General features: G+C 33.0%; 2 protein-coding genes across 2 annotated transcripts; one reads left to right on the top strand and one right to left on the bottom strand.

Moving 5' to 3' along the window:
• Positions 1–1,297: 1,297 nt before the first annotated feature.
• On the bottom strand, positions 1,298–6,324 carry LOC139520181 (uncharacterized). Its single transcript, XM_071312655.1, has 3 exons — positions 6,215–6,324; positions 3,892–3,965; positions 1,298–1,829 (listed from the first exon to the last, which is right to left on the bottom strand). Exons 1-3 carry the CDS (start codon positions 6,228–6,230, stop codon positions 1,497–1,499), a joined length of 423 nt encoding a protein of 140 aa, XP_071168756.1. The 5' UTR covers positions 6,231–6,324; the 3' UTR covers positions 1,298–1,496.
• Positions 6,325–6,361: 37 nt separating this feature from the next.
• LOC139520180 (zinc finger protein 836-like) lies at positions 6,362–11,529 on the top strand. Its single transcript, XM_071312654.1, has 2 exons — positions 6,362–6,614; positions 8,424–11,529. The coding sequence occupies exons 1-2, from the start codon at positions 6,479–6,481 to the stop codon at positions 10,670–10,672; spliced, it is 2,385 nt and encodes a 794-aa protein (XP_071168755.1). The 5' UTR covers positions 6,362–6,478; the 3' UTR covers positions 10,673–11,529.
• Positions 11,530–11,812: the final 283 nt, after the last annotated feature.

The following is an 11,812-nucleotide window of genomic DNA, read 5'->3' as shown; positions in this document are numbered from 1 at the left end:
GCCCAATCCCGAAAGATAGTGAAAAATGTCACTCTCCACAGGATATAATCCAAAAATTCTGACCATAAAAATCATTAAAAAATATGTCCTTTGTAATTTTTTGTTCAGGTTTATTTTTGTATACTTTTTTCCACGTCACATCAGCTCTATAAAACACCAGTTCTACTTCATTTATGTCAATTTTTAAAATCACAGCTCCCACATATGCATGGCGGACAAATTTTTTAATGAGAGTCAAAAATCTCATCTCAAGGTCCTTTAGGGATATTTTCCCATATATACCAAAGGGATATTTAAACTCATTAGTCGAAATTAAACTGACCACATCATGGCGAATAGAGAATAGGAAGAATAGGAAGACCAAAAGACAAACAATAGCATAGAAAACTATAGACTGAGCAACACAACCAAATCAAAATCCGAGATTGATCCGAGGCTCAGATGCTCCCAAATGGTACCGTAATCAGATCCTGCTACCTATGTGGCATCTTTCGTATTGCTCATGTAAGTACAAACCAAGTGATACGTTTATTTCGGTTGGTCACATTCGAGAAAGCAAGGACGGGATTGTGGTTACGACGATTGGAAAATATCCGTCGTCATCTGTGAAACATATGAAATATTCCATAACGGTCAACCAACTTGTGGCGGTGTCTGTAACATTTTCGGAGGCAGAATTAAACGTCAACACTTGGAGCATCAGTAACCCTTTATAGAGGAAATCGTTATATGGATACGCTAGACCTAAAAAGATGATCTTAATCAATAGGAGATATTTTCTCCCTATGCAGGCGCTGGAATGAAAAGTTCACAATTGTGAAACTGAAATCCTCTCTTTTGTCATAAAGTTTTATTCTCAAACGACCATCATTTTTAAATTTCTTTGTCTAGATATATATATAAGGGAGACTTAACTGTATCTGGTGTATCCTGTATGTCATGTTCGATTGGATAGATGCGTACAAATAAATAGTGAGAGGACATATTCTATATATATAGCCGCGGAACGTGAAGTTGAAAGGTTAATGTAAGTATCTTCTTTTCGTTCTTCATTAGAAAAAATAGTCTATGAAGTCAGCCTCATATGAATAAGAATTCTTTTGAAGCAGGACAAATTCTCTCAATTTATATTTTAGTCAGTGATATAAATGGGGAATGTAAAGTGTATTAAAAAAATGATTTAATACGATTGCAAGAGAATAGAGACTGCTTAGATTTGTATGTACTTATAAGTAATACTCGTCTTCTTGTCTTTCCATACCAAGCTTTGAATAAATTGATTCAAAAAGAAAACAAATCATATTTACTTTTTTAATCTCATTCTCAAGTAACAAATTAGTATAGGTCTAACAAACATTAACAATGTATAAAACTATATATATAAAATAAGATAAAATTTAACTTATCACAGACTCTCAATGTATTCATTGCACAACTTTTTTAAAAGTGCCAAAATTCACGAACTATGCACTATGCTGCAAAGAGTAAAAACTTTGTTAGAAATCTTGACTTCCGTAGTACAGTTTGTAATAGAGGCTATTCTCGTTCATAGAAATAGAAGTATCGTGAGATATAATGGACATCCAGTCTGTAGACACCATTGAAGCATTACTTGAAACATTCAAGCTCGGACGAAATATATCATTGTATGGATATGGCACTCCATTTCTCTCTAAATATTCCCTCTTGTAATTTGAATTGAGAGTTTGCAGTCGTCTCAGATAGTAAATGATGCATGGTGTTGAGGCAGATTTTGACTTCAGGTAGTGGTAGAGACGTGTTGCAGAAAGTCCTGGATAAATTTGACATGTCATCGGCCGTTCTTCGCACTGAAAAACAAACAAGTGAGACAGTTTTAATATGTAACATCATGATTGCAATTTATTCACATTCATTCAAGTAGCCAACTCTATTTGCTTTGGGAAGAAGATAAAGAAGTAGAAGAAGAAGAGTTAATATTAAATATAGCTGGTTGGAATTACAATCTTAATAAAATTGAAAGAAGTCTGTGATACTAAGGAGACAAAAAAAGAATAGCAGAAGAAGGCAAACAACGGGTTCCCCATCACAAATGATAATCTGGTGATAAATCTAATTTGGTTATGCCATACTGGCGAGGACAAAACAACGGAAATGTTGGAACGACAATTGGAACATGACCGTTGTGATCTGTAACACGACGTGATTCAGATTTTATAGCGCCCACAAAACTTTCGGAAAAATGAGTCCACCTTAAGGTAGGGTCGATGTCTTTTTCTGATTATTCTTTCTGGGCGTTTTCAAAAACACTTTTGTGGTTTGAAGATATTTTATCAAGAATAAGTCAATGAAAACATTATTCTCTCATTGAATTTTAACCAAATCTATTGTTAAAATGTTTCATCAATAAGGAACATTTAAAAGAGGGACGAAAGATACCAGAGGGACAGTCAAACTCATAAATCGAAAATAAACTGACAACGCCATGGCTAGAAATGAAAAAGACAAACAGACAAACAATAGTATACATGTAACATGACACAACATAGATAACTAAAGAATAAACAACACGAACCCAACCAAAAACTAGGGGTGATCTTACGATTCCTCTAAATAAGCTTATCCAAAGTAAATGATTTCCTTTATTTCAATGTATTTTATACAACAACAAAAAAAAAGGTCCGTGACCACCCATTTTTATATTGAAATTTTGAATCGCATCCAACCGGCACTTTTTGACAAAAATGTTAGAAAAATCTAGCTTCAGATATTTAAACACCGCAGCTACCATAGCCATAAATAATCTTTACATGGTCAATAGCTTCTTTGTGAGCAGTAACCGTCTATAAAGTAAATCGCGATAGAAGTCAATACGCAAGTCCTGCAACATCGTACCAACTAAGATATATATATATTACAAATGTACGTGTACGTGTAAATTCACTTGTTACTGGAATGTTCCTACATTTACATAGAAATAGAAAATTCATAATTTATTTGATAAAAAAAAAAAAAAAAAAACCCAGACATAAATTATAGTAAGTTTAAACATATTTATTTATAGTGGATTGGGAAACAAGTTTTTGCAACTTATATTAATCTCTTTCTACTTTGCGGGTGCGAGTGCTGCCTTGTAGCGACATTAGCCTGTTCTTTTTCGAAATCTACACGGGTGTCTTTTACGTGCAAGAGATATGGCTCTCTCTTAACACGAGTCAGCCATTTATCGTCCCCTTCCGACGGACTATCATCCTAAATACTAGTTATAATATAATCATAGCAACATTATAAAGTCATCAGCTGCAAAAGATATAGTTTTTGGGAAAATAGGTTTTAGATGTTGCAGGACTTGCGTATGTTTTTCTTTGTTGTGATGTTATGCTATTGTTTCAGAAAAAGGGAGAAGGTTTGGATCCATTAAAACGTTTAATCCCGCTGCAAATGTTTGCACCTGTCCTAAGTCAGGAATCTGATGTACAGTAGTTGTCGTTTGTTTATGTAATATATACGTGTTTCTCGTTTCTCGTTTTGTTTATATAGATTAGACCGTTGGTTTTCCCGTTTGAATGGTTTTACACTAGTAATTTTGGGGCCCTTTATAGCTTGTTGTTCGGTGTGAGCTAAGGCTCCGTGTTGAAGGCCGTACTTTAACCTATAATGGTTTACTTTTTAAATTGTTATTTGTATGGAGAGTTGTCTCATTGGCACTCACACCACATCTTCCTATATCTATTTAGGGCAAGACAATATTCCCTATAAAGGATTGAGGTCTAGAAAGACAAGGACTAGGAATAAAGCAAATTTAGAGATCCCTTCTCCGTTTCTCTCGTTTTCCCAATCTAGTTCATATTTCCTTTTATTCACACGTCCTTGGTATAAAGTCTAAGCAAGCCTCGAATTATATTGCAATACCTGATCAGACTCATCCCGTGTGTGGAATTTGATATACTCATTGTCGCTTCCAGACTTGCTGGTATCGTCTTTACCTGAAACAAATTACAACAGTTCAAAAAAGATCTTGAGGTTCAAAAATACAATAAAAAAAAGCAAACACAATATTCTATATCCAATTATTTTTCAGGGCAAAAAAAAGCGAACAATACATTATAGTATTCAAGTTTTTTCAATAAAATTATATGATTAACCAGATTAAAAGCTTTCTTGAAATCTAAAAATAACACCATTTATTTATCCATTATCTATATTTGTTAACCATTCATCTACTAATTTTGTAAGTGCAGTAGTGCACGAATGTTTAGGTCTGAAACCTAACTGTGTAGTATTAAGAAGGTCATTACCATTTCAATGAAATATATATGCAAACTATCAGCGATATGTCGTTCTGTGATTTTGGAGATACAAGGCAAAACTGCTATTGATCTATAATTATCAGGATTACAAGCATGGCCACTTTTAAAAAATAGGCAAACTCTTGCAGTTTTAAAAATACTTGGGAATTTACCACATTTGATGCTTAGATTATAAATAAATGTGTTAAAGTTAGTGCAATGACATCACTGCACATACTCAAAATGTTTGGTCCTACATCATCTAATTTAGACCGTCACCAGATGCTTTAGTCTATTCTATTCTATTCTACCATATAGTGACCGCCTTCAACAAATTGAAGATTATGTCACAGGAGGAAACTTACAACAAGATATAGATTGAAAAATGTACATTTTTTTTTAAAATACGAAAAAGAAAAAAAGAAAAATGTTTTGTATAATAGAGTAAGATGTTATAATTGAGTTAATATTGATGCTTTGAAATTGAAGATTTGAAAGAGCCTACTGAAGTGCAATTTACAATGTTATCCGGTAGTTTGTTCCAGTCGGTAATAGTTCTTGGAAAATAGGATTCTTTTCTGTACTGTGTTTTGCAGGATGGAATTTAAAAGCTGTTCGAATTAGAATGTCTTGTTTGTCTTTTTTGTGGGATTAATTTATTATTTTTATGTATTGCAACCTTTTCGTGTTCAATTTTGCAAAGCATCAGGTACCAATCTGGAGTCTTTTCTTCTGTCAGAGAGACTGAACATAAGTTCAACATCCATTACAGATCAAGCATATAAGTCCCTAGTAAGACCACCACTAGAGATGCTTGCTCTGTTTGGGATCCATACTTCAACAATACATAGATAGCATTGAAAAAGTTCAAAGGAGGGCTGCACATTTTGTTACCAACAAATACAGAAACACCTCAAGCGTTGGTAACATGTTACAAAATCGTGAATGGCGCGGTTCCTAGTGTGCTATTAGCTTTCTTGCATGTTGTTTATATGCATATTCCATTTAAGGTAATTGGTTGGAACTGATGGTGACCCCTAGATACTTTGCTGTTGTTACATGTTCTAAAGATTGTGTAATGTGTAGTTAAATGTGATTGTTTTTTTATTTTATTTCTGGTGACTGAAATTACATTACACTTTATATCTGAGTGGAATGTCATTTTCCACGTAGTTTCCCACGATGTCAGTTTGTCAAGATCTTTTTGCAATGTTGATGCATCGGAATTTGATTTTATCGCCAAATAAACTATTGTGTCGTCTGCAAATAAACGTACTGCATATGTTAGACCAGTTGGAATGGCGTTAATATAGTACAAGAAGAGACTTGGTCCAAGAACTGACCCATGTGGAACCCCTGACTCAACTGCAATATACTCAGATTTACCCCCTCTAGAACTACTGCCTGTTTACGATTGCTTAGAAAATTTTGTATCCAGTAATTTAATTCCCCCTGTATCCCGAAATGGTGAAGCTTATTAGTTAGAAAAGAATGTGAAACTTAATCGAATGCATTAGAAAAATCCATGACCATTTACCATTTTCTATTTAAAGTGAGACAAGTTTGTTAAATACATTTTTACATCTATAATACTCATTTCTGGTATAATGATGTTTTGCTCTACTCCTAATCTCACATGTCTTTGTTTATGTTGATGCAGAACATCAGAACCATGATATATACATAAAAAACGAAGTCCAGTTCGTGTATAAAGAGAGATAACTCTCATTTTTATTATAAACAGTAAGAAAAAGAAAATGAAAACGACCGTGCGAAATAAATATGCAGTGATCGAAGCAAGTTACTCCGGTCACAAACTTTCCGAAATCAAAATGACATCCTCTCAAACTAGAGGAGAAGAAAAAAACCTTAAGCATTCCGTCAATCCAAAACCACGTACACTTCTTTTTTTTCTATAAATTGCTATAAATCGAATGAACACTCACCAAATAAACAGGACATCTTCGAACTTTTTGATGTGGAATACAACAAGAAAGTACTATGACGTCATTTATTACGTAAATTTTATTTGACGTCATCTAACTTAAGTTTTTCGTTTGAGTACATTGCTTTTAAAACATTTATTTCTAGTCTTTAGTAAGATCTTAACCGGAAGCAAATTGTTAGGGATTACAGTTGTCTCCCTTGGAAAGTCCAAGAAGGAAGTTTTAGGAATTTTTCGATGTTTCTTCACTGCATTATACTTCAAAATGGTTATCCAGAACATTGCACACACAGAATATGATAATAATAATCAAGAATTAACTGTTTTAAGTCGTCATTCTTTTGACAAACATGGACTCAAAATAGTTGGGGCTGTTTCAGTTATTTTTGTTCAACCACTTGGTAAGAAATTATGTGAAATTAGCTCCTCCTTGACATAAAAAAAGACAGTTCCTCTTTCTAAATCGTATCAGGGTATTTCTGAAAAACTCACACAACTTTAAATAAAAAGGATGACTCGCATACATGTACAAGGCAAAAAGTGGCAAAAGTTGGAAAAAGTATATATTCTTGATCATAATTTGTCATTGACATCTATTGTTGATACTGTAAAATTAAAGTGTCCTCTTGGATTTTTTTAAATATATTCATGATATTAGTTTAGATAAGTTTTGAAATTGTGTGACACCTCTCATTACACATACACAACTGAATGTGGTGTTCCATATAAACTTGCAGGATATCCATGCAATAGATAATAGAAGTTTTGCTATTAAAAAGATATAACGCATTAAAAAAAAAATGTAGGCATTTTATTTATGGTTGGATTTTTATGCCCCATTTATGGGCATTATGTTTTCTGGTCTTTGCATCTGACAGATGATCTGTTCTTCCGTCCGTCTGTCCTGCTTCAGGTTAAAGTTTTTGGTTGAGGTAGTTTTTGATGAAGAAACTGAGTACACATGTTCCCTACAGATGATATGATCTTTCTAATTTTAATGCCATTTTCATGGTCCACTGAACATAGAAAATGATAGTGCGGATGGGGGACACAAGTGCGGATGGGGCATCCTTGTACTGGGGACACATTCTTGTTTCAAATTAGGTGGAAAAACATACATATTGTCTAGATTTGGTTATTTGGTCATGGTTTTTTCTTCAGTTTGTTTGTTTTATCCTGATCAATGTGAACATATTTGTTTTTTTGTATTTATTTTTGTTTGTTCAACTTTTAAATTTGGTAGAAAATATTAGAAATGACGATATGCTAAATTTCTTGACCAAAAATAATTATTGTGTTTATATATCTGTATATATATTCAGAAATAAAAAAATACTCCATAATGGAAAAATAAAAAAGAACCAAATAAACAGCATGAACAAATAAATCTGAGACGTTATTCTACTTCTCCCACAGTCTTCGAGAATCTCCCGAGCTTATATATCACATGATGGAGCTTATAATTATATCATATGCATGTATTTCATGATAATGAGATGTGAAATATGATTCAAATGCCAATTTGACATCTATCCAACAGAGTCCAAATACTTCATGCATTCATTTATTTTCATGGGCATTATACATGAGTATTAATTGCAATTTTCATGGATATTTGAAATTGAGGATTTAGAAAAGTCTGCATACATGTACATGTACATGTATATATGTATGGATATGTAAAAAAGCCTGTAGATAATTTGAACTTGATTGAACATTGATATATGTGGTTCATCTAGATCTGTCAATTGATGTCTGTATGTACAGCAAATTCCATGAAAATTAGTATTCCACAAATTATAGTGAAGGCACAGTAATGTGGATTTAAAGAATTATATGACTGTACAGCTTTATCAATGAGCAAATCTTGTATTGTATTGTCAGCTGTAAAAGGCAGCAAAATACGTACAATGTATGTAAAGCAATTCAACCAAAAAACTAATAGAACAAAAAAGTCACTAAAAAACAAATATGATATAGTCAGATAAACATGTACATTATGTACGACAACAAACAACAACTACTGAATTCAAATGTGATGCTCCTGTTTTTGGACAGGCACTACAGAACAACACCAAAATACCCAAGTTCAGGATGCTCATGTTTGTTAAATGTAGAATCGATGTATGATATCAGCCCTGCTTATCAGATAGTTCAGATTTCAAACTTGTGTATAAAAAACCTTAAATATGAATTATTTATCATTACAGATGGAAAGAATGAACAGTATGAGTGGCAGAATGAAGATAAAGTATCATCATCACTTTCTGTCATCACTTTGCCAGGATCTTTTACACAAACTGTAGATTGCAACAAGCAAAGGAACCCTAACCTTGATAATCCAAAAGGTATCAATCATATTGAATACAGATCAGACTTTGTATCTAAGGAAGCACTTAGTCATGAAAACAAAATCCCGGCAAGTCCTGGAAGCATTGGCGAAGAATTTACAAACAATCATAATGTTAGTATTATTGATTTCTCCAAACAGAAACTTGAACCTTCGTTGCATTCAAAACCATTTTCAGAGAATCCTGTTAACCAAAATCAAAACAACTTCAAATCACAAACTAAAACGGTGTCGAGTATTTCCCAAAAAAGACCTTTAAATCAATTAACCTCAGCTGCAGTTAGAAGTGTCCTTAACCCAAATGTATTAACCAGTATTCCAAAAACTATTCCTATGATGTCTTCAGTTCTTCAAGATAATACTCAGATTCCAAGAAAAATTCCTAAAACTGTTCAAATGGTTGCAGGTGAACCGACATTGAATACTGTAGAGGGTCAACATGTTCAGAGACATAGTTCTCTGAATATACCTAAAGTTGTTGACGCTCCCCATGAGAGGAGGGTGTTAAAGACAAAACCAAAGTTTATGAGAATTAAATCCCTGGTTGTCACAAGGGATAAGAAACAAGATGTTTATTGCAAACTTTGTCAGCAGAAGTTAGATTCTTGTAATGATATTATGGTACATTCAGACCAACATAATCTTCATCTTGCGTGCTGTGTTTGTGAGGCTAAGTTTGGATCCTATTGCAACATGAGGCGTCATTGTATCGGCCATGTTCAGAGTATACTTTATAAGTGTTCTCTATGTCACTGTGCCTATAAACGAAAAGACAATCTAAATACTCACATTAAGAAACATTATACAAGTGGTGTAAGTAGTTGGAGGTGTCAAGTGAGAAATTCTTACCATCGTTCCATGTCACAATTATCCAAAACAAATACTGTTGCTAAGCCTAAAGTACCAAAACCACACATTCTGAATTCTTCGAGCATGCAAACTCACACTTCATCAATGGCAACTTCTACTAGTTTATCTTCTGATCAATTTCCTTATCAGTTAAATACAGCAGAGAAAAGTGGCTTTGAAGTCAGAAAAACTCCAGATTGTTCATTGTTAAATCTTTCAGAAAGTCATATTGATTTAACCTCTGATGATGATCTTGTAGAAGTCGAAAATGTTCTAGTAAACAAGCTATCCTCTGGACTAGAAACTTCCGATCTAACCAAATCAGTTCTAACAGCAGAACCCAATCCCCGCTCAGAGGTAGAAGGAATGGAAAGGAATGCAAGTGAATTTTCTACTGAAAACAAGTCAAACAAACCTGACTCTAGGTCACCTGACACAGAGAATCTTCAAGGACAAGGACAATCAGAACCTCCTAAACAAATAATGAACTATACTTGTAGCTCATGTAGTTTGCACTTTGAACAAATCGACCATCTCAAGCTTCACATTGTATCTTTTCATTCAGAAGAACTTAATCCTTGTAATGACACACAAAATAAGGGAGATAATTCAATTATACTGGAATCTGACATAAAAATTGAAACTATTGATACAAGTCAAGACTCACAGATTATAGATATTGGAAAACTAGGGGAATTTTCACACAATTTAGCAAAACAGTTAGTTGAAAATGTTCAGGACAACGTCATGCATGTTGAACATTTAAATATGGGTCATTATACTACCAATGAAAATAGTCCAAATCATTCTCAAAAGAACTCAATATATCATTCAAACTTAGGCAGTTATACTGCAAATGAAAATAGTCTGACAAGTTCAAATAACAGTGCAATCAATCATTCTGAAGGAAATGCACAGATGAATAATAGACCAATGAAAAAAGGTCGATCTGGCACTAGTTTAGGTTCTGTGACGCCAATATGTAGAGTATGCGGCTTCATGTTTAATGACATACAGACAGCAGTCGACCACAAAATGAATCATCCTGCAGAGATACCAAGTATGTTTGGTTGTACAATATGTAACACAGACCTTAGTTCACGAGAATGTTTACGTCGACACATAAGAAGTCACATGGGAGAAGAGCATCGTTGTTCCTATTGTCATTCTAAATATAGTCGATTGGATAATCTATACACTCACATGAAAAATGCTCATGGATGGGTAAAACAAAAATATGGCCAATTTGGAAATGGTTAATATTGCGCAAAACAATGTCTGTGATAATTACAGATTGCAGGATGTTGTATCATTTATCATAATTTTATTGTACCTGATTTTAAATACTTTTTTATAGCTAGCTCACCTGGCCTGAACTGTCAGTGTATGCAGTTGTGAACTTTTATATTTAACTTTTTTATTATCTATTTAATCAATTTAATTTGAAATAAAAGTGATAAAAAATTCAATGTACAGTTATATAAAAGATAAATTAGAGAAAACATAATAAGAGAAAAAATTGTCAAGAGATTCCTAATTCCTGTTGGTAAATTTTACAAATTTTTATTAAAGATTATTAGGAGTCTCCATGAAACAAATACTCATCATCTAGTTTTTATAGGTCATTTATAACTTATAGGTCCTAGTTGAACCAATTAGTCTAAAAGGAGATAAATCTTATGCTTATTATTTACATTCTTTGAATAATTGGTCAATCAGTAGATACAATGTATCAGGATAATTTATGGAAGTTTTTAAAAAAAGTCCTCACTTATTTCGATTGGATTAAAAAAACCTATCAGAATAAAATGAATGTAAGTTCCTTAAAAAAAATTTCAAACTTACATAATTGTTATCAGGAGACCCACTCGTCAATTATTTTTTTCTCTAAATGCTGATTTCCAAGGTATTTTGTAATTGAACTACAATGCCAAACATTTTTAGATTTAAAAAAGAACCATTCTTATATATTAGACAGTAGCTTTTAACTGCTTATTTCCTTCAAGACTATTCAGTTATACTTTTGCATATAAGTCAAATTGCCAATAATGGTGGAAATCTTGGGTGTAATGTTAATTATATAGTCACTATACCCGGTAACTATAAATAAAAAGAAATTTATTAGCCTATTTGAAGTGGATCTTTTTGAAAGACGATTATTGGGTACAAAGAAAAAAGAACATAATTACATGAATTATTTGTGTTATTTTTTTATACGACCGCAAATTTTGAAAAAATTTTCGTCGTATATTGCTATCACGTTGGCGTCGTCGTCGTCCGGCGTCCGAATACTTTTAGTTTTCGCACTCTAACTTTAGTAAAAGTGAATGGAAATCTATGAAATTTTAACACAAGGTTTATGACCACAAAAGGAAGGTTGGTATTGATTTTGGGAGTTTT

Source organism: Mytilus edulis, chromosome 4 (assembly GCF_963676685.1).
Source record: "Mytilus edulis chromosome 4, xbMytEdul2.2, whole genome shotgun sequence".
Lineage (NCBI taxonomy): Eukaryota > Metazoa > Mollusca > Bivalvia > Mytilida > Mytilidae > Mytilus > Mytilus edulis.
Note: the sequence above shows the minus strand (reverse complement) of the source record. Positions and strands in the feature narration are given on the sequence as shown.